This window comes from Oreochromis niloticus, linkage group LG9 (genome assembly GCF_001858045.2).
Source record: "Oreochromis niloticus isolate F11D_XX linkage group LG9, O_niloticus_UMD_NMBU, whole genome shotgun sequence".
NCBI lineage: Eukaryota > Metazoa > Chordata > Actinopteri > Cichliformes > Cichlidae > Oreochromis > Oreochromis niloticus.
The window spans coordinates 23,391,573-23,418,267 of NC_031974.2; the positions used below are offsets into that span (position 1 = coordinate 23,391,573).

A 26,695-nucleotide genomic window follows, 5' to 3' on the forward strand; every position below is an offset into this window, starting at 1 on the left:
CCACTTTGTCCACTGCTTCCTAGCATTCCATGACACCTGGTATGTATGACACTCTAACTGGCCAAAAGCAAACTACAGAATCTAAAATATCAGGTTTACTTCACATTAAATTAAGTTCATGGACTTTTTAAAACTTTTTTGGTACCAGCTAATGCATCCATCAGTCCTGAATGAGAAAGAATTTAAAAAGGGAACAGCTAAAACCTTATCTGGGTATTACTGCCTGAAAATTGCTATTCCTTTTAGCTTTCTTTCTTCTCAAGTATTTCCAGAAGCTCTTAAGTGATTATGTCTGCATGGTTGCCTAGAAGCAATGAAAGCTTCTAATCTTTCCCAGTGATATCATCCCAGAGCATGTGGGTTTCAGAAGGGCACCAAATGTTAGACGGCATTCCCAAATGGATGCCACAATTGTCATGTGACTCCAGGAGGTGTAGCAGGAGCACTGGAGCTCTTTGGAAAGTGATCACACTCTCCCAATTTTGACAAAACCTGGATCTGACTGAAAAGTCCGAGCTGTCAGCTGTCATTCAAACCGAACTTCTATAGGCATTAGATACAGTGTCAGCTGCATTTTACGTGTGTTTTAGCACTCCAGTCCAGAGACCTGAATCCACCTGGCAAAGACTCCGATCCGGCTCACCGGATGTCTTTGGAAAACGCAAAAGAGGGCATAAACTTTTGGATTTTTAACTGTATATTTAGGAGTTTTACAGCTTTTACTGCTGATAATGAAAAAACCAGAATTTCTTCGGTAACATTTCACATTTATTTCTCACAATTAAGCCCAAAGAATGATGTTGACAGATTTCTTTATCATGTAAAAAACTGAGACATGCTGTCTTAATTGCATGTTTTTATGTTATATTAAGATATGTCAGAGATTAAATTTGTAGTTGAACCTCTGTGGACTGACAAAAAGGGGGTGTTTCACCTGTCTGGCCCACTGGAGATCAAAGTTGGCTGTAAGTGTCCTATGATATAAAATTAGTTTGACATCCCTGAACTAGTCATAGTGGTTTTAAGGAGAAAATTAGCAAACAGGAGTGTATAAGGCTGGTTTTGGTTAAAACACTTCACACCACAGATGTACCACAGATTAAATAAATGGAAACCCCGATTACTCATATGCGAAACAACTGCCTTGCAACCACAGAAAATATTTTGGCAACTGAGGTAGATGAGGTAAGTTCTGAACCTGGTAAGAGAGAAATGACATGAGAACATGTGAAGTGACAGAAATACCACTGCTTAACGTTGCACAGTTGTAGATCTATTTCAACTATGGTGCCCAACAGGAGCCCAACCAGTTTAGGAGAGCTCTGTGTCAGTATTGCCACCATACTGGGTAGAGAGCAGCTTCAGAACAGCAGTCTTTATAAACGACTGGACAGAAACACTTAATACTGCAGGACTTTATTAACATCTGAGTGATTACGCTTAGATCGTCTTCTCCTTTGAAACCTGGGAAGCCAACAGGGATACAGTGAAGTGAGAGACTAAGGGAGAGCAAAAGACAGAACCAATCTAAACAACAGAGGAATGTTCTCAGCTCGAGCTGCTGCTCGAACTGCTGCTCCCTGCTCTCCCACTTGCCTACAATGGTATGTGTAATTACTCCACAATTAAAGTGCCTTTGCTTGTCTGTGTGTGGACCTCGCAGTGCCTGGTGACCACACTCAACCTTGTCAACAATGTGGCCTGGACACACCAGGCTATTTGACATAAGTGAGTCGGTGAGTGACAAAATGAGGACAGGGTTAAAAAGTAAAACAACATTTCCCTTTTAGATGATGATGCCGCTGCAGGAAAAGGCAGCTGTTCAACTTCAGCTCTATTTTAACTAAATTCTTCCCTTTTGTTTCAGATCTTTCATGTCATCTTCCTTCATTTAAAAGTCTAGTTTTCTTACTGCTTCCTTTCTCTTTATATGACATTTCCTCTGCTGTCTCATTTTCTTCTCTTACTCTAGTCTGACCACAAGAATGCAGGGTGACTGTCGCTGCTCTACCGTCCACGCATGCATAGTAATCACTGGTCCTGACAGGCACACACACACAGACTGTAAATCACACTGATGCACATGCACACTATAAACAAGCAAAAACATTTAAGACTGCAACGGTTGGCATTTGGTTTCATTTTAAGCATAACATTTTTTAAATGGACCCTCATCCACATGCATATACTGTACACAACCATATACTCTTCACTTCCTTTCCAACATACATTTATTGGGAGACTAGTTCTATTTCTGCACATTTAAGCACCTTAAGTGGAAACAGACCAAGGGGGGAAAAAATACTACAAACATAAAGATATATAGCTATTTGTGAGTATTTGTATGTGTTTTGTGGGAACTGCGGCACAATTTCCACCCATACTGGGCTTTTCCTATGCAGTCCTCCTAAAGGTGCCATAGTCCACATCGCTTGTTAAATTCAGTAAGTAATGAGAGAGCAGCTGGCTTCTCTTTCATTAAAAAAAATTGCATTTCTTTCACATATAAACAAAAATACCAAGAAAAAATTTAAGCCCCTATTTTTCCCTTAAGTTCATTTAATTACTGGAAAAAGACCAAGTCCACATTTAACAAGCCAACCCTAACTCACTGGTCCAGTTTCAACAATCATTAGTATGTTGGAAACACAAATGAGTTCCATTGCAATCATATCAAGAATTTCTTTTTACACAGAGTTTATCTTGTAAACAAACAAAGAAGCTATCCTAATCCCTTGTGTGCTGTTCAGACAATAGTGGCTAAAATACCTACAGGCAGCATTTTAACATGCAATTTCTTCTCTTATGTTAACTTACAAAGTCAGTAATTTCATAAGACCATTTAAAAATACAAATAAACCAAATTCACATCTGTAATGATTGATAAACCATCCAAATAAACTTCCACTGAAGCACCTGAGAGGTTAAAAGTCATATAACCATGCAAGGGAAAATGTACAGCAGCTACCAATCTGGTGACCTGCCTGGCAGTCCCATTCAGTAGCAAATATGAGATGTATTTCTAGCTTTCCCTCAAAAGGGAAAGCAGAAAAAGGAATCTGCAGATGCAGCCAGAACTCCAGCATGACACGACTCCGTCTGCCTTATGAAGATGGTAAAAAAATGCAGCTGGGCATGCCTGGTTTTCTCTCATCTGAGCTCTCACTTCTTTCCCTCTTTTGGACTGTCTTCATAGAACTGAGGCTAAGAAAGTCCTCTACAACCAAAACTCAGACTGAAAGTTAGCTGACGAGCTCCTTAAAAATTGAAAGGCTTTATTTTAGAGGACCCAAGCTTATACAGAGTCCATCCCTACACATCTTAATGCTGAGTGTCCTTAAGCAAATACACCGAAGCTCTACCAGCAGCACCAGAGCCGTTTGTGAAGAATATAAAAAGAGAGGCAGGAAAAATCTGCCACTAGATTCAGAGCCACCATCTCAGTCTTCCTGGTATGAAAACATGTGTCATCTTGGTTTGCGGTTCTGTTCAGACAACAGCAGGTTATTTAGCTTGATTACAACGTTGGCAAAATCAGTGAGGTCCACAAAGTCTGAGGTGATGATGTTGACTCCGTCCACCCCTGGCCTCTGAGCCTCAACCCAGGACATGATGGTTGGCAGGTTTCTAGAGCCAAAAAAGAAGAAAGTCTGTATCAGCAAGCAAAGCATTACGGCAAATATTGTTGCACCGAACATCCTGCTATTTAAACTTGAATCAAAACCAAATTCATGACCTTGCAAATACACACCAAAAATATCCACTGCCAAGGTTTTGTCTTTTAGTTTTATAGTTATGGCCACAACATTGTCGAAAATCTAATCAGTAGTTCCTTACTTGACGGTTTCTCTGCCAGATTTCATTAAGAGCTGTTGACTGACTGTTGAGATATGTCACAATGTGGGAGAAAGTGGACCTATAGGGAAAAGAAAATTAAAGGGAGGGACGTTTTTGTCCATCTGTCAGGGAAACGGTGCTTTGCTCCCATTCAGAATCAATGCTTTCCATATTTTAGTTCCTGGCATAGACACACAAACACAGCGACGCTGTAGCTGTATCACTTCTAACACCCTCTGATTCTTCACTATGTTTCAGCCACCAGCAGAACAAAACCAGGAAGTCACATTGTTTATCCAGCAGTGATAAACAATCCCATTTCCTCGGAAGTGCAAAATTAGGCTACCTCCTGTCTCGCCGTAGTGTCTGTTCAGAAGTTTTATACCCTGATATTGGTGCCCGGTGGCAGATGTAAAGGCATGGAGAGTATAATACCCTTCAAGACTTCCACTGACGATAAAAGAGCCGGATGACTGCAAAAAATTTGTGAAAATCATATATCCTTACTTAGGAAGAATACAATCTCTTAAGAGTTATGAAAAGTTTTGATTTATGTTTTGTGCACTCTAGATTTGACTGGAAATATCACTTTTTTTCCATTCAGTCAATATAATGCTACATACAAAACATGTTCTTATAACTTACTGTGTTACAGGACATGCTCTAAGATCTGTAGCATTTCTTGCACTGTAGTTTTTCAATATTATTAGAATTTCTTCTTTTTCTGGCCTTTAAAGGCATGTGCAAAGCCAGCGTTTGACTTTGTTCCATGCATTTCATTAGCAGCATTAACTCTACTGACCTCTACTGGCCACAAACTATAATAAATGAATGAAGGTGAGCAGTAGAGGAAACAGTTATTCTTAAGATTTTTTCCAAAGTTGTTATGTTGAAACTGTCATACAAATATGATCCATGATTCCCTCTACACCATCCAATCACAGTCACGGACCTCTCCACCAGGTAGCTGCGTAGGCCCCAGAGCAACCCCTTAGCCACAGTGTTGACAGTGGGAGTGAGGATGGCCTGGGATACATGGAAGGAACCCTGCTTGTCTCTTTCCTTCAGCGTAGTTTCCAGGAACTAGAAGGCAGAATTTTGAATGGAGTAAATCTCATGTGAATAGCATGCATTTAAATGTCTTTAGTTAGAAAAAGAACAAAATGGAGACAGAGGGAGATACATTACAATTAAAGTATTGTTTTCTGACCTCTATGAGCTTGATGGGCTCGGTGGTGTTTGCCCAGGGAGCAGGGATCTTGTTGCCAGGCCACATGACAGGAACGCCTTGGGCTGAAGGATGATGGTAGAACACAATCACCTGTCAAGAGAAAAAAAAAAATATAAAAGTTGGTGATCAGACGTCTGCAGACAAAAAGACTTTAGGCGAGTTCTGTGATCCATTTTGCAGTGCAAAACATAAATACCCCAAAATATACATAAAACCAATGACCCTAGCATGGTGAATTACCTGACCTCAAAGTTACTGAATGATTACAGATAACTGAGCATTCATGGTGGTATCTGCATGTTTCACCCTTACTGGAGATTTAATATTCAGCAGGAAATCTATGTTGTAGCTACGTCATAACCACAAACCCCTCTGAAGCCCTATGCCATGACCTACGAGGTAACCTCTCCACCTCCCTAGAAATGTATGTACAAGTTGGGTCGACACAGTCCACGACTACGACCACAACAATGAGCTGGGACCGAGCAGGTAAAAAAGTCAAAGCACTTTTTGGGTTTTGTTTCTATCAGCCGTATTCAAAACACTGGGACAGGACCACAAGGTAACACACCAGCAACGATGTGCGCCACTGATGTGTCTACAAAGAATCCTCGCAGAAGTCTAAATCTGGGCTTATGTGTAACTGGAAATACATCAACAGTCTTCATCCACAGTGACTTGGCAGAGATGCAATAGAAAAGTCAGAAGAAGTTTGAGTTGTGGGTTTCCAATAATGCCAAAAAGAGTGAGGAGGAAAGCTGCCCTTTTCACCTACAAACTGTGCACTTCCTGCTCTACTCTCACTGTTGTGTTCCTCTTCACTCTCTGCCCTGCACTTCATCTCCTTGTTCTTTGCCAACTAAGCCAGTTACAGATTAGGGTCATGGGAACAGGAATGATAGTATCTGAACATAAACATGCACTTACTGTAGTAATGTAATGCAGACGCAGAACATACTGACACCTTAAACACAGAGCCCACACACAGCTCCATCTAACATATATCTGTGTAGCAGATATTTAGTATATATATATATATATATATAAAAAAAGCAAGCCAGAGAAAGAAGAAGATTGGGAGTGTCTGAGTATAGAAAAAACCCTCGCCCTTATAAGAAATGCAAAAGGCTTTAGCTGGAGGTATGAATATGAAAGAGAGTAATATCGGAGACACCAAAAGACAAAGAAAAATTGAAAAGTTTTTAGCTACAAAAATCTGAAAGGATAAATGTAGGTTAGTTTATGGAACAAGTGCTAATAGGATGATACTTGCCACTAATTCTTGCCCTGGAAAATCACAGTTGGAAGGGATTACCTGTGCACAGAGGTCACGCTAAGACTCCGCTACACGCACACCTGCCTGCTCCTTTTACTTGTAGGTGTACACCAAACCTGAAAGGTTTGTGGAAGTCACTTAATACGTGCTTTTTATAAATATCAAACTGATTAGAGATAGAGCATCATGGTGGTTAGCACTGTTGCCTCACACCAAGAAGCTCCTGTTCAAATCCAGCATCTGGTCACAAACTTTGGAGTTTTTATGTTCTCTTCACATCTGAGTGGGTTCTCTCCAGTTAGTGGGTGTAGGTTAATTGGTAACTCTAAATTACTCATACCCACCTCTGTGTTAGCCATATGACAGTTCCAACCAGGGTGTACCCCTGCCTCTTACCCCTATGGCAGCTGTAGCAGGCTTCCTTACAGTGTACGGACTTACATGTTCACCTAAAAAGGAAAATGTCTCCAGTTCGATCCCAGGAGGAGACACATACATGCTGTGACCCCTTGTGGCTTTTCTCGAATATCTACTTTGCCACACAGAGGCACATTTTAGCAGCATCACTCCAGATGGAGGAAGTGCATTTTGCTGTTCCAAGTACGGTCAATAGATGGTTAGTAGATGGCAAAATATCACAGTGTAGTGGTATAGAGAGGGAGTCAGAACAATATGTGTGCTTATTGCTTGAAGCATCTCACCACGAGTCCAAGTTTTGAGGAAATGGATGAAAAAGATGGAAATCTGTGAAATGTGAAAAAAGTGAAGGTGCTGGGGGACTGCTTGGCGTCACGTGATTTAAGGAGATCATGAAAAAAGAAAAACTGTCACTCCATTTTGCAATGCCTTGCCATAGCCTGTGACACCACTTACTTGGAACCACTTTCCTCCTCCAAAAGGCCAATGACCCAGACATAACTCCAAATTGCAAGAACTATTTAAGGAATAAGTCAGCTGACTGTCTGCACAGTGAATGAATCTCAGCCCTGCTGAGCTGTCATGGGAGCAGCTTAACATTATAGCCAAAAGAAAAGTACATCAAACCAGTCCAACTAGTGGCAGCACCCTTATAAGGTGTAGAGTGAAATGTTCCCAGATGACTTCTGTGAAGGCCAAAAGCCTGCAAAGCTGTGATTTCTAAAGATGGGAGATTATTGGAAAAAGCAAAGCTCAGTTTTTTTTTTATTGTTGTGACTTATTCCTATTCACTTTGCTGCTCATATAATGAATACAAGTATGATACTTCATGAAAACATTTGACAGATATATTTACCCGCTGCTACATACAACATGCACACAAACACTTTTGCAATAAACGCCGTCAGTACTGATGCAGTCTGATCACACCTGGTATTTCTTCTCCCAGAGATAGTCGAGAGTAACGTTCTCCACCGCACAGTTATTGCACAGTTTGCTGCCAAATACTTCTTGGAGCATGCTGATGAGGTAAACGTGGTGCTCTGCCTCCATTGCATAGTAATGGTTAAAGTCCAGGAACACCACCTACATAAATTAAACATCAAACATAATCAGTAGTGTAAATGTAGCTCATTTATTAACATGTTTTATGTTTAGATATTTTTAAAATGTGCTTCTCACCTCTTTCCTGTGTCTGCCCAGGAAGGAGCTGATTTCTAACAGGCCATCTCTCACCTTTGTGAGAAAACAGGGTGAAGATGCAGGGATCAGGATACAAATCTACAAATCTTAGTCTCTCAGTCATGAACTGATGCAGAAAGGCTAGTGCTTTTTTAAAGTCAGCATATTAGAACGCCAAAGAGCAGCTTAAATATTTTAGTGAGTACAGCACTGCAAAACTCCACCAAAATATTTCACAAAATAAAGGTTAATAGAGTCAAATATCAACTGTATACAGTTAAATAACTACAGCTGTTAATGCCACTGACATCAGAAAAGCCTGAATATGCATTTCTTTATTAAATATTTTTCAGTCACATGGTCATGTTATGACAGAATCTTTGTAATGAAAGAGTTCCTCATGTTGGGAAAAGAATGGCCCATCTTTATAGCTAAACGCTACCCTCCGATCCTTGCTTAAGGTCATCTCTGCCCACTATTAGCAACATCAACTGCAACACAGTACTAGAAGAAAACAGTCACTGTTCATACTGGGAGAAAATGAAAGCTTGGAGCCGTATTCAAAGGTCATTTTAGCATTCTAGGACTGGAGCTGGCACAAACGCATTCAGCACAGAAGGAAAATATCAGATTGTGACAGATTAAAATGAAAAATGTAACAAACAGTGAAACACATAAAAGTAAATGAGGGAGACCAGCTCAACAGTCACAATAACAACCCAAAACGGCAGTAAAAGTTTACTCCTCCGCTCACCTTGTGTCCAAAGAGGCCATGAATGAAGTAGATTTCATTTCCAGACTCGCCTGGTTTTGAAGAGACCCTGAGGTCAAAATAGCGAATTCCTGCATCCAGCTGCTCCTTAAAAGTCAGGTTCTGGGGATACAGACCGCATCACATTATACATAATAAGAAGCTGAGAAACACAGACACTAGACTGTAAAACACAGATCTCAAAAATGTATCATTTAGGCTAATTGTGTGTGTGTGTGTGTGTATGTGTGAGAGAGTGTGTATTGCAGTGATTTTGAGTCCAGTACCTGTGTCATGGACCACTTCACCATGACTTTCTTGGCTAAGACACTGAACATGGTAGCCAGATACTTAACATAAACCTTTTGATCGGGCCCCACGGGAGCATGCACATCCACCCAAAAAGTGAAAGAATCGTGAGAGCCTGGAAAAAAGAGGGAGAGCTGCTGCTGGTGATGGAAAGTTAAAAATTTAAATCGAAATCAAACAGGAAATCAAGGTGAAGAAAAGAGAGGATTCCGTCTGCATCAGTAAGTGATGAAGGAGTCAGCAGTGTTTTTTTCCCCCCTATTATGCTGGGCGTGAGGGTGGGGTTAGATCTATTTTTAGCCAACATGACCACAGTACATTTTCCTTCTTTCGTTGACTAAATATCTTTACGCTTTGTGGACTCACCTGGCACCGCTAGATGTCTGAGGGGCATGGCACTGAGCTTGGAGGGGAGCGAACCCATCCAGTCGGCATGGACATTGCCGATCCCCGCGGGTCTGGTCTTCATCTCAGGAGCCGCCTGTCAGCAATAACTCCCTCAAGAGACTGCTCTCTGGTACTGATGCGCTCCCACCATGTAAAATCTACCATAGGTCATCTTGGACTGTCACGATTGATTTTGCGCTGCTACGATATGCATCATTTCAAGTTCAACCGGTTTCGTTGCCGAGTTTCTGGGAGGAAGACTGTACCTCGTTGTTGTCCGTTGGACTCCAACCGGGAAACCGGCATGCCTTGACAAAGCCAGCGGGCAGCTAACGATCGCCGCAATCCTCTTAGAGTGAAATCCCTCCTCCCCTCCCGGCAGGTTAAACATACTACCGCACTAGGCAAACCATGACATGTAGGACGGGTAGAATGCCACCAAGGCACTAATTAGCTCACTGATCACGTGACTGACCAGGTGACAAATGACATAAGTAACACTTGTAGCCTACTTCAATATTAAAAAACATTTTTATTCATTTTTTGTACGGATGACATAGTGATATATTTTGTGTTTAACTTGTTAGTTGTGTAATTTTTTTTTTTAATTATTAGAATATTTTTCCCAACACAATAAACACCGAATAAACATTTTTTAACAACCAGTGACATTTTTGTTCCGCTAATGTGAGCTGTAGGCTATGTACATGCCATACGAAGTAGATTTTGTACTGTCTATGTCACTCTACAATCATACAGCGTCATCTACTGGTGCAGTCCTCGAATTGCGACCAAATCGGGGTTTTTTCTCCTTATTCCAAAGAACATTCGTGTTTTGAAAAAGTAGAATAAAATAAATAAATAAATAATAAAAATCGTGCGTATAGCTCTCACTTTAGTTATCTATTTGTAATTGAAAATATTTTTACATTAAAAAGAGTCCATATTGAATAGGCATCCCTAAGTTATGCCAGAAATGTTAGCCTATTTGAATACAGGCTATTAACGCCATACCACTCAAAGGACAACAAAGCCCATAAAGCACTGCGGGCGCCGTCTCCACGCTTGTCACTTGACAGCTACAACAAGCGTCGCGGTTGTGTGTACGTTTCCATGGGGAGAAGTCACGCACACACGCGCGCGCGCACCTTGTAAGAGCTCTACGTTCGTTTTATCTGAAGCTATCAGCAGGACAGCAGCCAAGGAAGGGACTAACGACCCTACGTGGTGAGTTTAAAAGTGAGGGAAAAAAAGAAGAAGGGACACACAAGAAAGAGTCTGCACAAAATGGTCGAGGAACTGTACTGTTAAGTCTGATATGTCAGCAACAAATACCTACTCACCTTCTTTTCCCGATAAAGTAGCCTGCTTAATATTTTTACATTAAGCAGTCTTAGCTTATAGCTTTAGCTTTAGAGTAAAGCTAGTTTATTCGTTTCATGAAAGACTGCTGGGGTTGAATGCGTGTGATAGCTGTTAGTTAACCAAAAGTTAAGAATTATCTGAGTAGAAGTATTGGTTAAATCTAACTCACTCGGTTTCTTTAACACTGCCTGTAGACGTGGGTTTGTAATATCGTCGACCTTGATTAGCTTTGTAATGTCATGTGGCTTGGATACATCTTAATTCCCTTTAAATCCCTTCACAACAGATCGCCATATGGGACTGCCCCCTCCCCTTGTTTTGTTGCTTATTTTTACTCAGTGACAAAATGTGACATTGCAGTGTCACATTTTGAAGGTCTTAGTTGTATCATATATTAATATTTTTTGTAATGATTAATACGTTAGTGGCTGCATAATGACTCCTTGAGGAAAAGTCAAATGGCCAGAGCAATTGTTTTCCAGTGTAATTAATTAGGGAGTCCCTATCGCACTAGCTATATAAAACTCTGTGTGCTTATCTCACAGCTTATTTTAAACATTCAAGCCACATTCTACAGAAAACATGTGTGATTATGATCCAATTGCACAAACTTGCAACCTACAAAAGAAGATAGCTGTGCGTTATTTCCGAGAAGAACATGCAGTTTGTTAGTTTCATTAAAGTACACTGCTTAGCACACCTATTAGACCACCACCTGCTAATTACTAAAATCGATTTTTTATGTTTCTGTAATGGTTAATCCACTATTACAGAAACATCATTAAAGCACACATGCTTTAATTAAAATGATATTTTTAATCCTAAATTATAATGATTGTCATTATCCATTCATTTTCAATTTACTGTTTTACAGAGAAAAAGGGTGAAGTAGTAAAGCACGTTGTTATTTTTTGAGTAAGATGCCATTTACAATTACAGTTATTTACTGGCATTCATGAAGAGAAAAATTCGTTTTTAGCATTTGTGTTATGTACGATTAATTTCTGACTTCTCAGAGAAGTCCAGTATGCCAGCTAAAATATATTATATGTTATTTGCCTAATAAATAACAATTTTATTTTTAGGTTTTGGACAGATTTCTAAAATATTTTTGTGTTTACTTTGTATTTTTAATTAAAATGACAGGTGGTCTAATAAATTTGTTAGGCACTGTATATTAGTTGTAATTGTAAGTTTTTTGGGAGGTCTGTATGGCTGAATGTACATCAGGCGGGTGTGATTACGATGGCCTGTGGCGTCATTCAAATCCTCTTGTCAGGCAGGGTGCTTGGGCAAGGTAGTGGATACCGGTAAGCATGATGGTGATGTAACATCCTATTTACATCCCTGTTGGCCTAATCTGACTAGGGTTGGCTTTGTCATCTCCCTTGGGTGGTCATGTTGAAGCCTCTAGTGTGACACACACCTAATCCTACCACTGAGAGAAAAACAAGAAGTCTTAGCATGTCTTTGTTTTCGCATTGTTTAAAAATCCTGGTCGACAGAGTTTTTTGGCACGCTATTGGATTTATGTGATCTTTTGTGTTTGCAGTTGTATTTATTGCTGACGATTTTTCTTTTTTTTCTGTCTCTTGGCTGTTAGTTCAACTACATGACTGAGATCCCTACCTTTTTACATGGATCAGTTACTGCAAAATGAGCTTTAAACTCCAAGGATTGGTTGACAAAGACAAACACTGGCCAAACTACGATCTTTTCTTTTGGGAAAAAAGAAGTGAATTCTGGCTGGGGAAACAAAGACTGAACAACACTTGAAGGAAGAAGAAGGATATTTGATTGATGAATCGGCTGTGTTTTTCTACAGCCCATCTCACACAATAATAAAGTTAGCTGATAAAGAGGCTGATGAAACTGTTTTGAGAAATGATGAATCGCTACACCACCCTGAAGCAGCTGGGTGATGGCACCTATGGCAGTGTGATGATGGGAAGAAGCAATGAGTCTGGAGAGCTTGTAGCCATCAAAAGGTGAGGATGTTGCTCATTCTTTAATTTTTTTGTTGTCTCTCCCTATTCAGCCTTTATAACACATATAATATTACTATTATGAGATTTATTGTTGTGGTGTCATGCAGCCCTATATTATGTACATATTTTATCAGCAATGAGCCTTAATAATGTCAAAATAAAATCACAATCTTGTTTGCAATATAGTAGATATATAACTAATGCTAACGTAGATCCCCTATTGCTACCAAAGAGCCTTTATACTCACAAAACATAGTGAAAATCAAATTTACATCAAGTGTTTGTGTATCTGTTACAGTTTTTACTTGTAGATGTTGATTTTTGATTACATTTCTTTTTTCAAATTTGTGATGCAGAAAGAAATTGTTCCCTTTTCTCATGAATTCAAAATATGACTGTTTTCATTTTACGTCACAGCCTTTTTCTTTGTTATTCTCTTTAATGTTTGTTGTGACACTACGCAGCAGATGTGCTGTAAAGCTAGAAACCCCTGACCTGCCATCACCAGGGCAAACAAACTACATTGCTTTGTTTCAGCAACATAGCAGCAGTGTTCAATAATAGATGCGAAACTGGGGACGTGCGTCCACTGGTTGATCATTTGGTTACCATGCAAGACAATACATGTGGTGACGGTGAAAGAGAGTGAAAGTAGAGGGGTGTGTCGGGTTGCTGACATTGTGTGACCAAATTTAGACGGGATAGATATCGGCTCATTCTGTAACTCTTATGTAATTCCAGAGGAAAGGATCAGTAATGTTGATCAGAGAACTCAGGCGTATAACAGCAGGTGTGTTGTTTTTAAACAAACACACATTGGATAACAGTGAAAAAGCTGAGTAGGCCATCAGAATCAGAATACGTTTTCAGGTTAATTTAAGTACAGAAAAATCTTGATTCGAATATTTATCACATTACAGTCATCACTTTTCTAAATACCTGATGGAGTCTTGTAAATGCTGTAATAAGCAATAATAATGTTTATTAATAGATATGTAATAGATATGCCCTGAAAGGATCACATATGTGATGATCTGATAATAAGATGTATACATTTCTTAATGGTCTTCCATAGAATGAAGAGGAAGTTTTATTCATGGGAGGAATGTATGAACCTAAGAGAAGTAAAGGTAAGCATGGTAATATTAATACACCTGTTTGAAACACATTATAGCAACATTACTCGCAGATCATTGTTACATAGATTGACCAATAGATAGATATGTTCACGCAAATGTAAATTGTCAAAATGTATAAAAGTACAATGGAAAATAAAAAGGTAGCATTCCAGTACTACATTGGTAATGCATTAAGAAAAGCATTGATTGTATGCACTCACTGGCCACTTGAGGTATAGCGCCTTCAAAAAAGTGCTAGAAGCATTCCTAAGAGATTTTGGTCCATATTGACATGATAGTATCACAGATCATGCAGTCTGGCCTTTCACCTATGACCAAAAATGCCCAGAGAACTGCCAAATATTTCCTCTTTTTCTGACCTTTCTCTGTAAACTCTGTAGATGGCTATGTGGGAAAACCCCCGGAGATGAACACTTTCTGAAATACTCAGATCAATCCATCTGGCACCAACAACCATGCCACGTTCAAAGTCACTTAAATCACCTTTCTTCTCCATTCTGATGCTCAGTCTGAACTTCACCATTGAGTTCCTGCTATGGGACTGTCTGATTAGGTATTTGTGTTAACTATAGGCTGAACAAGCTAACCTAATAAAGTGAGCTGTGTTGAGTATAAATCAACACCTAATAGAAGCCAGGCTTACACACTGAAATGAAGCCCAGGAAGAGCAATTCTTGTTATAACCACCAGTGGAGGACACAATCAAATGCACCAGTGGAAGTTGCTACACTTCATCAATTAGTACATTAACTATTTTGATATCTGTATTAAAAGTGTTCTTGTTATATATGAAAATTTTTGCATTACATGAGACAGTTTTTCTTATCTTTCCAAACATGCGTCACCCCAGTCACTGAAGAAGCTGAACCATGCGAACGTGGTGAAACTAAAAGAGGTTATTAGAGAGAATGACCATCTCTACTTTGTCTTTGAGTACATGAAGGAGAACCTGTACCAGCTTATGAAGGACAGGTAAGAAAAGAAAAATCATGTTTCACAATACAAATGTTTGCAGAATTTGTTTAACACAGTTGTGTAGTGTCATTGCCAATTGGCCCACACACTGATTAACACCAGATTGATCTGATAGGCTCTAATGGTTGTTATTTAAGTCTGTCAATATCATCCTCTAAAAGATTTGTAAGTCCTCTATATCAGGCTCTCTCTTGCAAACAGCTGCCACCTCCTCTGGGAGATGCCCTGATGTTTTTGCTAGAGTGAAAACCTCAGGTGTGTACATGTACAGTGCAAACCTGAGGATTTTTGGCAAAGGCAAAAGCAGATACGTCAAAAAGACAGTTGATGTTTTAAAGCTGCTCAGATTTGTGGTCAAATATATTTATTTTACAGATTACTGTGTAATGTAAGAAAGAATGGTGTTAATGTTATGTTGCTTTCATTAACTGGCTCATGGGAGGTATATCGATTTTATGTTTACAGAAAAAAATTGTTCCCTGAGTCAGTGATAAGAAACATAAGCTTTCAGATTTTGCAAGGCCTGTCGTTTATTCACAAACATGGTAGGTGTACTGTGTTTTCTTCATGGCCTGAAAGCGTACGAGAGTGTGGGTTCATACTGCAAGATTCACTGACCATTTCAAATGTCAAGGGCATGTCAATATTTAAGAATCTCACAAGCAAACAAGGTCATCATACATTAAATTATTTCAATCAACGATCAAAAACTCTTGTAGTATGTGAACCCTCCATAAATGTCTTGCTTCAACACTTGTTTTACTTACTGGTCTGTATCACTGCTGTGTAAAGAATGGATGTATGGATGACTTATATCTATGCATGCACACTAAAAAGCACTCTAAACATTTGACTCTGATTTTTTTTAATCAGGCATGGTGTGATCAGCTAAACAAAGCTACATCATAAAAGAAAAGACCCTGGTCATACAAACCTTTGCATGTTTTAATGTGCACATGTGCTTCCATATATCCAAAATGCAGACTTTTCCACTTTTCTTTCTCTTAACACTTTGATTTCTCTTCTCTTCCATCCTTCCTTCCTTTTCTATCTCTGTGGTTTGCTGTTAGAGAGAATAAAATGTTCTCAGAGAATGAAATTAGAAACATCATGTTTCAAGTGCTGTCTGGGTTGGCTTTTGTACATAAACATGGTAAGAAGCTTTCCTTTGTCATCCTTTTACTCATTCAACAGTAGATTAACCTGTAGTTTGTGAGTTTGGGTGTATGTGATATTTAAAAAGTTTTGTGACCCTTGGGTAGACCACAAGTATTATATTGCACATGCATGTGCGTGTGCTATGTTCTCTATTGCTAAAAGGTATGTCCTTGTATTTTCTTAGTTGTTTTCTGTAGCAGCGCAGTTCAAAATGTATTTTATTATGACATCAAACTTTATAAATCCTTCAGTTATACTCGATTAATCAAGAGTCATTTGGTTTTGTTTTACTTAAATGGGCGACAGTGTAAATCACATTTGGATTATATGCCATTGTTGCTACTGCATTTAAAATCTTCCATCATAGGGAAATATTTTGCATCAGCAGAGTACATTTTTAGTAACGTGACATGGACTGCCTTTTTTTCAACATTTGCACGAGTAATTTTAATATTTAATGTTACTCCAAATTACACTGCCATTGTGTGACAGCTGCAGTACTGAAGCACTGTAGCCCTGGTACTTGTATATTTAAAATGAAGATGTTGAAATACATTGAGCTCTGAATACAAATGCCTGTTAATGTTACAGGTGAGGCAAACATTCACCCATTCACAAGTAGTTCTGTCTGAATTATGAATAACATTTTTATGTATTAGATTTAGAAAACAAGGACTAGTGCCAGTCTGTTGTCATGATTTGAGTGGAGTCTATTAAAATGTAGCTAAAAGTTTGAAATAAACCTTTGTGCAGGTTTCTTCCATCGAGACATGAAGCCAGAGAATTTGTTGTGCATGGGTCCAGAACTGGTCAAAATAGCAGATTTTGGACTGGCCAGAGAGATCCGCTCCAAACCTCCCTACACAGACTATGTATCAACGAGATGGTGAGAGGAATTTCCACACAGTGGTAAACTTTTAAGATAGAAAAGAAAGCACTGGTTAGAGTGAGCTAAGCTAAAGTTAACATGATGGTTTTTATGCTTTCTTCATTGGACCGTATGGCCATGTATTTTTACACTGACTTTTACAAGCTGTTTATCTAACTGCTCTTGACTGTCTGTCAAGGTACCGAGCTCCGGAGGTCCTGCTCAGGTCATCTACCTACAGCTCTCCCATTGACTTGTGGGCTGTGGGCTGCATCATGGCTGAACTGTACACACTCAGACCCCTTTTCCCTGGGAACAGTGAAGTAGACGAGATATTTAAGATCTGCCAAGTCCTGGGCACCGTCAAAAAGGTGAGACCAAGGTGAAAGGAGAGAGGTGAGAATGCTTGAGCTCAGTCAGTGAGCTTAGTTCATGTGTTCAATCATTAATACTCTAAACTTATGAAGTGCTGAATTTAATTGAAACATTATTCCTAAAGATGAAAATCTATATTTAGTGTAGTTAAATCACATTAGAATAAATAATATGTAAGCCTATTTAGTTCTCTAAGGTCTAAAGAATTTTAAGTGTGGTTCATGCTGAACAAATTGACACTTGATTAAAAAGGCTTTCCAACACCATCACTATTAACTCTGTTTGCAACCTGCTATAACCTGGCCAGGAGATTAGTCTGTGACATCAGCCACAATTCACAATACAGTTCAGTTTTATTTACGTGGTGTTGGCTCATAACTGCAGCCACCTCAAGGTATCTGACAAGTTAAAAACCTTGCCTCAGACTTTTGCTATTTTAAACTATTAACATTTAAAAAGACAAAACAAAAATGTCCAGAACAACCTTTACGCACCTGAATAATGATAATATGTAATCATTTCATTGTGTCCTCCATTAGACCGACTGGCCAGAAGGTCACCAGCTAGCAACTGCCATGAACTTTCGATTTCCTCAATGTGTTCCGACCCACCTGAAGACCCTTATTCCAAATGCCAGCAATGAGGCTATTACCCTGATGAAGGACCTGCTGCACTGGGACCCCAAAAAAAGGCCCACTGCTGCACAGGTAGGCATGTAAAGTCTTACTCTAGGCTTAATTTGCCAAAGGGCTCTTTAACAAAGATCCTTTTTAGCCTGCTCTTTAAAATTAAGTTACCTGTTCTCAAAGAAGCAGTTTCCATTGCAGTGCAACACTCATCACTTCATGCAGATTATCTGTATTTCCACTGCAGAGATTGCATTGTAATCGTACACATTTTAAGTAGTCTCTTAGCCATACTTCATTCTCAGTTCTGCTGCAAAACATTTTTCCTCTCTGCATATGTGCATACACGTTATGCACATTATATGCCCATCATATTGTTGACTGTAATTTACACTCCAGAGAGAAAGTTAGGCCTAACACTGTTAGAGGGAGTGACAAAGCTTTTCCATTTCTACCTAAACAGCTCCCAGGTGGGTGGTTCTGTTCAGAAGCACAGATGCACATCTAATTTTAGCTCATTCAGCTCTTGTCTGATTCAGATGGTGGAAAACTGTAATTGCTGAATAAAATACACCCTATGGTACACAGGGGTGTTTCTAAAATGCCCTGGGATTTAGGTTTGGTGTGCATGTTTGCTGTCTTGTGCATGAAAGCCATCCCTGCAAGTTTAAATGACTCAAGTTACACAATGATGTGCTTTATTTTGTTGTTTTTTTAAGTACAGACTGTGTATTATTCTTGTTTCTAGAGATATTCTTTCAGTGTAATTGAATATCCTCAGATTATTCAGAATTATAATCTGTGTTCCTTCATCTCCTTTCCTAGGCCTTGCGTTATCCTTACTTCCAGGTGGGTCAGGTCTTGGGGCCACGCCCTCAGAGCCAGGAGGTCAAGAAAGTCCAGAACAGGCCGCTTGCTCAAAAACAGGCCTCTGAGTACAAAGTTGAACTGCAGCAGTCTTCCTCTGAGTCTAAAGCCTCCACAACCTCCTCCAGAAACCATCAACAGCCTCTGCAGCAGATCCCCTTACCCCAGGCTGAGAGTAAACCTGGAGGCCTCAGCCATGCAGTGAGTAGCTTTATTAAGTCAGATTAAATAGTTGCAAAAAAAGTTTTTAAAATAAAGTAGTCAGTTTGGATGAGTACTCTTAAAGAGCAGAAGTTCTGGCGCAGATGCAGTGGTTGAAAGTAGAACTTAATTCAGCAAGACTCATTGCCCAAACGTGACATTACTATGTTGTGCAGAAGGCGCTGGGCAGTGAGAACAATGCTGGTGGCGTCGGGACGGGGGCGCTGAAGAGCGGTCGCCGTCGCTGGGGCCAGACAGTGGCCAAGACCTCAGACAGCTGGGAGGAATCTGATCGTTCAGAAACATCCGCCTCCAACTCCAAGAAACCCAGCCTGGTGAATACAGAGGAGGAGAAGAGCCCCAAGGACCAATGTCCACAGTAAGCTTAAGAAGAGTGGAAACTTTGCTTGGTGAAGCATTTGCTATGCTATGTGCTGCTATGCTATGTGCTGCAGTTTATAAATTACAGTATATATGTAAATAAATATGCAATATTGAAAACATTTCATATTTATCTTACATTCCACAACATCCACATTCATATTCAGAACTTACTGTAATGCTTTGTTTTCAGACACCAGGAGCAGAAACCTCTATACTCCTTCAGCACCGTTACCAAGCTACCAAACAATGTAAAGACTGGCCAAATGGACTCTAATCTCCCAGGATCTGCGGCCCGCCAACACTATCTCAGCCAGTCTAGATACTTGCCTGGTAAGACTGATAGGTAGTCTTATCTGTATTGTTTAAAATAGGTCATTGCTTCCCTGGTTACAAATAAATAAATAAAAGTTAAATTTTTTTATCGTGGTTTGATTTCCATCCATCCATCCATCCATCCATTCGCTTCCGCTTATCCTTTTCAGGGTTTGATTTATTATTATAAAATCCAATTGCTTGCATTTTAATCAGTTTTGTGAAAATAGCAATTTCACTTTCTGAGGGCTAAATTTTTAATCGTGTAATTTTGTTGGCTTTAAGGCTTGATCGGCAAGAATCAGACCTCCTCTGGAGAAAAGGAGCTGACTGGCATGACACTGCGGGACCTGTGGGAGAACTCCTCAAACACTGTAAATAAACCACTTGGTCCTATTGGGGGAGGATTATCTGTCACCAGAGCCAATGCAGGTAAAGACTGATGATGTCTAATGCAGCAGTGTTAAGAGGATTTTGCGTAGTGCACAGTGGAGGGGACTCAAGTTTCCAGATTTCAGTAACACATTGAAGCAGCCTGACAGCGTCTAGATCTTTTTGTAATGTACCAAGGCAGAAAAATACAAATCACATACAAAAAATATAATATTCAAGCACTGGGTTTGACAACAGACAACAAACCTGCTCACTCAGTAGATTAAATAATGACTACACCATGACTTGCTCTGGAAACCTGGCGGCTGTCAAATTCACCTTTGTGTTACATAATATGACGGTGTCCTCTTTCTTACACTAAGGCTCTAAGTGCTGCTGATGAAGCTAGTATCACCTGGTCATTAGTTATGATCAAGAGTTAGTGAGCCTAAGCATGTGTGACTTTGGCGAGCTAGGACACCATAAATCAATTGTCATGTAGGCAGGCCCACAGTATGCGTCCCTCGTCCTTGCTCTCTGCTGCTGTCTCTTCCTGTTACCTCGTCTCTACCTCTCCATTGCTTATTCATGAGATTAAGACTGTAGATCAAGTGTTCCCTAAATGGCCTGCAGCTGTACCCCCCTCCCCCATCCATTCTCCCAGCACTGTTTGTTTTAATGCTGCTCGCCTGTTCTGCATGAAAATGTCTTATTTAGCATGAAAAGTATTTTTTTTTCTTTTGAAAAAGCAAAAATACTTTCAGTTTCCCTTCTTCGCCTTTACTTCATTGGTTGTCTTTTCTCCTTTCTCTCTGATTCCATGCATCTCCTCCAACTCTACTTTTTTTTTTTGGGCCATGTGATTAGAAGACACTGCTGCAAAGTGTTTGGATAGCCCACCAGACAAAACTGTGGTCAAAGAAAGAATACTGGAGAAAATTGACCTCTCCAAAGGTATTTAAGTAAGATGGGGTTTTTTTTTTTGGGGGGGGGGTTGCTGTATTTCATAGCCTTGTTAGTTATTTGGAGTACTAAAATGGCTTTGTTTACAACCTTTCTGAAGGCGGTATATAAAATAGCTTGAGGATAAAATCAAATAAACCAACAACCAGGGTGGTGGCTGATACTGATGTAGCAAGTTTCGGGTATTCAAACAGCCACTTTGCATGTGAAAGAAACCGGCCTCTTAAAGCTCCGCGTGAAACTAGGGTGTAAACATGCAGGTTAACATGAGAACGAAGAACTCCAGTTGCTCAACAGAAAATAAATGATACTACCACAACATCTTAAGGGAACAATGAAGCTTTTGAGTAATTATGGAGATAAAAATCTCTGACTGGTGGTGGAGAGACTCGATAGTGTTCTTTGAAATGCTGAATGACAATCACTCGACCCTATTCCTCCGCTTGTGCCCTTCATAGCTTTTGCGTATGCGGTGGTTACAGTATGTCACACGTGTTCACACATATAATTAGTGGTTGTAAAGCCATGTGTGACAAGATCTGTGTTTTCAAGATCAGTTTTTTGTGTTTTTTAAATGTTGCATTTTAGCTAATAATACATTAAACTCAATTGCTGGTTGGACATCTGGGGTGTGCAATAATAAGATGTGCAATATCTCAGTCTTTCCATGTTCTGTGCAATATTTTTGGCTCATGTGCAATTATTTTGGTCCCAGTCTGTTTCAATGTTTCCTACACATACACCATGTATATAGTTCCACACACATATGTATACTTATACACTGCTTTTTATTCTATTCTATTTATTTATTTATTATTATTTTTTCAGCCTTATTGTATATTGGTTTCTCTTCTTCTTATTTTAGCACCTTTGTGATCCAGCTACCCAATTTCGCTGTGCAAGAAACTGCACAATGACAATAAAAAGCTCTAAGTCTCTAAGATATGCAGAAATTTCAGACCTTTGCTTGAATTCTGTATTTATTTTCTTAAAGGGAACTTTGTGAGCACCAAGTACAACCTCTCTGGTGGTTACATCTCTTCATTTCAAAAGAAAGAGGTTGGCTCAGTGGGACAGAGAATCCAGCTTGCCCCCTTGGCTGGCCAGCATGCAAGTAAATAACTCTTTTTTTCTATATAAGCCCAACAAAATAACTTGCCAGGTACTTTTAATCATTTATGTTGCTCTGAGAGAACAAAAAATCAGCACTCTTTCCCAACGTGTCTGAGAGATTGCTCTCTTTCTCTAATCATAAACATTAATTCTGATATTGTAGTTGAACTATTCTGTTGTATGATCATCCTGTACTCTTTTCTAATTTCCTCTGTTTTAACCTGCATCACATTTACTGGGAGTATGTTTCCTTTCTTTCTCCCTTTTCTTCACTTTTAGTAAATCTTTCTTCTTCTCCTGATAATAAAAAAGACAACCCAAAATCTGCAAAACTCAAGCCTATATCCAACTCATCATTAAAAGAAACTGGTGAAGGTATTGCCATTTTCAAATAGTTGCTGTTTTTTTTTTTTAAAGCATTATCTATAAAGACACTGGTGATTAAGAGAGACATTTGTTTTTTCTAGAATATGACGCCTGGAAGAAGAGGACAGACGGCACTCAGATGAAGGGCGGCAGCTATTCAGCATTGGGAAAAAACTCTGGAAACCTCCTGACCAGAGCTCCTGCAGTGCAGCCCGTCCATGGGAGGGTCGACTGGACATCCAAATATGGCGGAAACCGGTAGTTTGGGGGAGCACATGCTACAACTACTACCGCTTGTTAGTCTTTGGCTGAGAAATTGAATCCTGAGCAGGCTGCTTAACCATGCTTACGCTCAGATATCAAGGGCGAGCACGTCCCACGTTCTTTGTTATGTTTATACAAGTAGGACCAAACTGTATGTGCATTGAATCTCTGTGTTCTGGAGATGATGGTTGCCATGATGCTTAACCAGGACCGGTATTGTCCTCAAGACAATCCCACTGCATCCTTCAGATACAGTGGGAGCCAATTTCATTGTTATTGCTTGGATTTTTTCTTTTTTTCTTTTTTTTTTAAGTAGGACTCCAGCACAGCATTTCAACTTTTTTTTTTTTAACTTTAGATTTTTAAAAAAATTCATTTTCTCTAGTTTCATATAACAAAATGTCTTTAATGAATGGTTCCTGTAATGTTATATCCTCTCTGCTATTATTCAGCATGTAGTAGGTAGGTGACACAAAAAATCTTGAGTGTCATAAAAATACAGCAGACTCTGAAAACTGTAAGGGAACTGCAAACCTCTTTGTAATACATCAATGAGTAAGCTGAATTTTTTTTTAAACTTTTTTTAAAACAAATAAACAAGTTCAAAGGTGCATTCACTGAAAAAAAGACAACTATTTACTATATAAACAAGAGGGTACATTTATTTCATAAATCTACACTTTTTTAAACAAAAGGACAAGCAGTAAATGGCAAATGCTGAGAGGGTGCTTCTGAAAAGAGCCACAGGAGCTGATGGGAACTGATATTTCTTCCATGATTTCAACATATTAACTTCATCAGGACTGTACAGGTTTCTGGAGCAACGCCAAGCTAAGCTTCCCCACCATCAGAGCACTGAAACAAAAGGATTACATTAGACCTCATTCAAAGAGCCAAAGTATACAGTGGGGAAAAAAAAAAAAAAAAAAAAAAAAAAAAATATACAGATTACTGGAAGTGGGGGAAAAATAAAATCCTTTGTAAAATGTGGTTTTCTTGGCTACAATGTAGTATATACATAGAAATGAGGATAAAATTATTACTGCCTCGATGATATTAAACGTTTTTGTCATAATAATTTTTTTGTAAATGGAGCAAGGAATTTATTAACATAGCATTTCCAAATAAACTAGCCTTCTTTAGAAACCATAAATTATTTCTATTAGCACACAATAACAGAATTATTTCAGAAAAAAATAAAAGTTACCAGGGTCAATATTAATGCTCCCCCTGACAATTGACCTTTCTATTGAGGCATAGCACAAACCCCTGCAGTGCATTGACGTGCTTTAACTTTTTAATGCTCAAAGACTGGAAAAATTTCAAGTTAAAACTGAAGGTTGTCTTCTTATTTACACAGTATAAAAACTTCAACGGTTTGAGCTGTCACTTGAGAGAGCATCGTACCAAAAACAAAAGAAATCAGTTTAAACTTGAAAAAAAAAAGAAAAAGAAAAAGAAAAAGTTGTTAATGCTCAAAAAGTAGGCGACGGATACACAAAATTATCAAATGTGAAGAACTGGCATGAGAAATCTCATCAAGAAAGAGCCACACAATGCAGAACAAGCCTGGCAGAGGTAGGAAGCGAACGATTTCAAAAACTCTGGGAAGAAAACTAGCAAACTGTATCTAAAGACCCCCAGAACAACTGCTGAGACACGAGTGAATGACTCAGACAAGTCTGAAATTATAGTCTTGAAGAGGACAATCGATAGAACCCTGGTTTCGGACTAAGAAATATTTTACTGTGTGCAAAGTAAGTAAAATAATATTCCAAAATCAAACTAAGATATTTGGAATAATACTGCCCTCATCTGTGGAACTGATAACAAGTAATGGCTGATTGGACTTATACCAGACCTTGCTACAGCCATCAGACCAGCTGGCATGAACTTCCTCGATCCATAAAACCGCTTCCCCATGATACCAGTCAGTGCTCCTGATGCAGCTGGCAGACAGCAGGAGACGGAAAAGGTTAGTGAAGGCACTCAGAATGAAGACATTAGATATTCAGAAACTGTTTACTTACATGGAAAACATACAGCTGCTTTATGCAGTTTAGTATGTGGGTCCACATACTAAACATTTTGAGTGTATGTTTTTTTTTGGTCATAAGGCATAATAGAGTTATTCAATTAACAGTCAAGACTGCGGCTTGAATGGCACAGCAGTGTTCAAACTTTACAGCTTTTTCTGACATGATGTTTTTCCTAAGCTGAGGAAAGAGGAAAGAAAAAAAAAAAAGTTTACTAACCTAGTGACACCCAAACATTTTTAGGATCATTTGAGACCTGGTAAGCTCCAAAACCTGCAAGGCCCCCAAACAGAAGCCCAGCAGCCAGGGAGGGAACACTGCCTGACAGAACAAACATACAGGAGGTCAGAACCTAGGAAAATATAAACCAGCGAGACAACAGCACCAATAGTAATACTTGCTGTTATTGAAATGTGATTATTTAACTTAAGTATTTTAGGTAACACATACCTGCTTTCACGTAACCAATGACTCCTCCAGATGCTACAAGCGTGGCGTATCCATATCCTACCCAATCCACAGTCATGTTGGACACCTGTCAGGATCACAGCGTGAGGTTATGCGAGTCAACAAACACATTATTGACGTTGCACATCGATTATTCAATTAAAACCTCCTCCTGATGTGAATCTAATTTGACCTACTGGTGTAAAAATACTTAAGGAGCTGTGCGAGTCCTGCAACACAGAGCTGTTACTGAGCATTAACGGAACGAACAGAAAAAGTGAAAACATTGTAGGAAGGTTCCCGCTGTCACACACCGCAGCCGTAGTTTGTCAGCTTTTGATCAGAAGTCGTTAAAGAAAAAAGGGGCGTGTGTGTGTCTGGCTTAGTAGATAAGCCAGACTGCTTTACTGAGCCTTAGCATAAACTAGCATCACTGCTGCACCACACACTCAGAAGTTACACAACATTATCGAAACCACTGTTAACAGTCACCCCGTAAACTTTGAAAGTAGATTCAGTCTTAAGCAGCACTCTAAAACATTGACACTGTCGAGTATGGAAGCTGAATTAAAAAAAACAAACCGACTTACAACCTTAGTCGTTCAGTTTGTCCTCTGTCTGTCACTGACATAAACAGTGTGGTCCCTACCGACGGCAGCTTGTTCTCCACCGAGCACAATTTATTGCTGCACTGTACGTAATGCGCTCGCGGATGCCGAATGCGTAGGCTTACAGTTCTGAGCAGATCTCTTTATGTTGTGAAAGACATACGGCTGCGCTAAATAATAATAATAATAATGATAATAACGATAATAATAATAATAATACTAATGTGTTTTTTATCGTTTATGTTGGTGCAAACAAACACGACCGAGGACACTTAAAAGGTATTAAACTATTTTCTCTGCGGAATCACTACTGACGATTTATTGTCCTGTACTCTCCATAATAAACCGAGTCCTGCTTACTTAACGTCGTCGTATGATGTCATTGTCAACCACTAATGCGCTCAATTGAGTAACCCCAACGCCACTCGGAGCTGTTTTTTGATAATTGACGGCCGCTAGATGGCGCCACAGGATTATATTAGGTTGTGTTTCAAGTTCAAACCGCACCCCTCATACCAATAGCTTTTTTTCAAATAGGCATGTACTTTGATTTGCATGCATCCGAAAAAAAGGCTGTCTTCAAAGGGAAAGGATAAACATACAGATTGCAATATCACCACTTACGACATCGGAATGTTTTTATTATCGTTATTACTTTTTCTTCTTCTGATGGGTGACTAAAACGATCAAGTTTAAGCGTGACAGACTGATTAAGGTTAATGAAGAAAGGCAGGTGAACACAAGCGCCCAGCGTATTGCTTGTTAGAAATGCATTTGTAATATTTGCAAACGTTTGTATTCCTGACGGGTCGTGCAATTTCATGTAGACTTTCCTTTAAAGCACCTGTGTTTCCGACTGGCATCGGCTCTGCAGATTT

General features: G+C 39.3%; 3 protein-coding genes across 16 annotated transcripts; 1 reads left to right on the forward strand and 2 right to left on the reverse strand.

Moving 5' to 3' along the window:
* Positions 1-1,400: 1,400 nt before the first annotated feature.
* plcxd2 (phosphatidylinositol-specific phospholipase C, X domain containing 2) lies at positions 1,401-9,824 on the reverse strand. 4 transcript variants are annotated; one of them, XM_003443517.5, is made up of 9 exons: positions 9,370-9,824; positions 8,982-9,118; positions 8,698-8,817; positions 7,944-7,997; positions 7,692-7,847; positions 5,048-5,158; positions 4,742-4,920; positions 3,838-3,916; positions 1,401-3,627 (listed from the first exon to the last, which is right to left on the reverse strand). In XM_003443517.5, exons 1-9 carry the CDS (start codon positions 9,470-9,472, stop codon positions 3,598-3,600), a joined length of 969 nt encoding a protein of 322 aa, XP_003443565.1. In that variant the 5' UTR covers positions 9,473-9,824; the 3' UTR covers positions 1,401-3,597. The 4 variants fall into 4 exon arrangements, with proteins under 4 accessions (XP_003443565.1, XP_005471767.1, XP_005471765.1 ...); XM_005471710.4 differs by having other exon boundaries at positions 4,790-4,920; positions 9,370-9,822; XM_005471708.4 differs by lacking the exon at positions 3,838-3,916 and having other exon boundaries at positions 9,370-9,821.
* A 229-nt stretch (positions 9,825-10,053) lies between these two features.
* On the forward strand, positions 10,054-24,172 carry mak (male germ cell-associated kinase). 9 transcript variants are annotated; one of them, XM_013270357.3, is made up of 16 exons: positions 10,054-10,629; positions 12,359-12,743; positions 13,819-13,873; positions 14,733-14,854; positions 15,928-16,010; positions 16,769-16,901; positions 17,083-17,254; positions 17,798-17,965; positions 18,710-18,952; positions 19,129-19,331; positions 19,527-19,666; positions 19,934-20,080; positions 20,888-20,974; positions 21,978-22,097; positions 22,376-22,471; positions 22,564-24,047. In XM_013270357.3, the coding sequence occupies exons 2-16, from the start codon at positions 12,640-12,642 to the stop codon at positions 22,722-22,724; spliced, it is 2,034 nt and encodes a 677-aa protein (XP_013125811.1). In that variant the 5' UTR covers positions 10,054-10,629; positions 12,359-12,639; the 3' UTR covers positions 22,725-24,047. The 9 variants fall into 9 exon arrangements, with proteins under 9 accessions (XP_013125811.1, XP_005471759.1, XP_005471758.1 ...); XM_005471702.4 differs by lacking the exon at positions 15,928-16,010 and adding an exon at positions 15,323-15,402 and having other exon boundaries at positions 10,054-10,617; XM_005471701.4 differs by having other exon boundaries at positions 10,054-10,617.
* Positions 23,362-25,947, reverse strand: tmem14ca (transmembrane protein 14Ca). 3 transcript variants are annotated; one of them, XM_003443519.5, is made up of 5 exons: positions 25,803-25,936; positions 25,213-25,297; positions 24,982-25,083; positions 24,588-24,675; positions 23,362-23,581 (listed from the first exon to the last, which is right to left on the reverse strand). In XM_003443519.5, exons 2-5 carry the CDS (start codon positions 25,286-25,288, stop codon positions 23,524-23,526), a joined length of 324 nt encoding a protein of 107 aa, XP_003443567.1. In that variant the 5' UTR covers positions 25,289-25,297; positions 25,803-25,936; the 3' UTR covers positions 23,362-23,523. The 3 variants fall into 3 exon arrangements, with proteins under 3 accessions (XP_003443567.1, XP_005471757.1, XP_005471756.1); XM_005471700.4 differs by having other exon boundaries at positions 23,371-23,581; positions 25,800-25,947; XM_005471699.4 differs by lacking the exon at positions 25,803-25,936 and adding an exon at positions 25,407-25,692 and having other exon boundaries at positions 23,371-23,581.
* Positions 25,948-26,695: the final 748 nt, after the last annotated feature.

Excerpts from the sequence above, each read along its gene's own strand:
- mak (XM_013270357.3), top strand. The coding sequence starts at position 12,640 with ATGATGAATCGCTACACCACCCTGAAGCAGCTGGGTGATGGCACCTAT. Across the intron at positions 17,255-17,797 it reads TCCTGGGCACCGTCAAAAAG|ACCGACTGGCCAGAAGGTCA; the intron begins GTGAGACCAAGG and ends GTCCTCCATTAG. Across the intron at positions 20,975-21,977 it reads GAAAATTGACCTCTCCAAAG|GGAACTTTGTGAGCACCAAG; the intron begins GTATTTAAGTAA and ends ATTTTCTTAAAG.
- tmem14ca (XM_005471699.4), bottom strand. The coding sequence starts at position 25,496 with ATGTTTTCACTTTTTCTGTTCGTTCCGTTAATGCTCAGTAACAGCTCT. Across the intron at positions 25,298-25,406 it reads CCTTAAGTATTTTTACACCA|GTGTCCAACATGACTGTGGA; the intron begins GTAGGTCAAATT and ends TGATCCTGACAG. Across the intron at positions 24,676-24,981 it reads AAATGTTTGGGTGTCACTAG|CTGCATCAGGAGCACTGACT; the intron begins GTTAGTAAACTT and ends GCTGTCTGCCAG.
- plcxd2 (XM_005471708.4), bottom strand. The coding sequence starts at position 9,472 with ATGAAGACCAGACCCGCGGGGATCGGCAATGTCCATGCCGACTGGATG. Across the intron at positions 9,119-9,369 it reads CAGACATCTAGCGGTGCCAG|GCTCTCACGATTCTTTCACT; the intron begins GTGAGTCCACAA and ends TCTTTTTTCCAG. Across the intron at positions 8,818-8,981 it reads TGAAGTGGTCCATGACACAG|AACCTGACTTTTAAGGAGCA; the intron begins GTACTGGACTCA and ends CTGTATCCCCAG.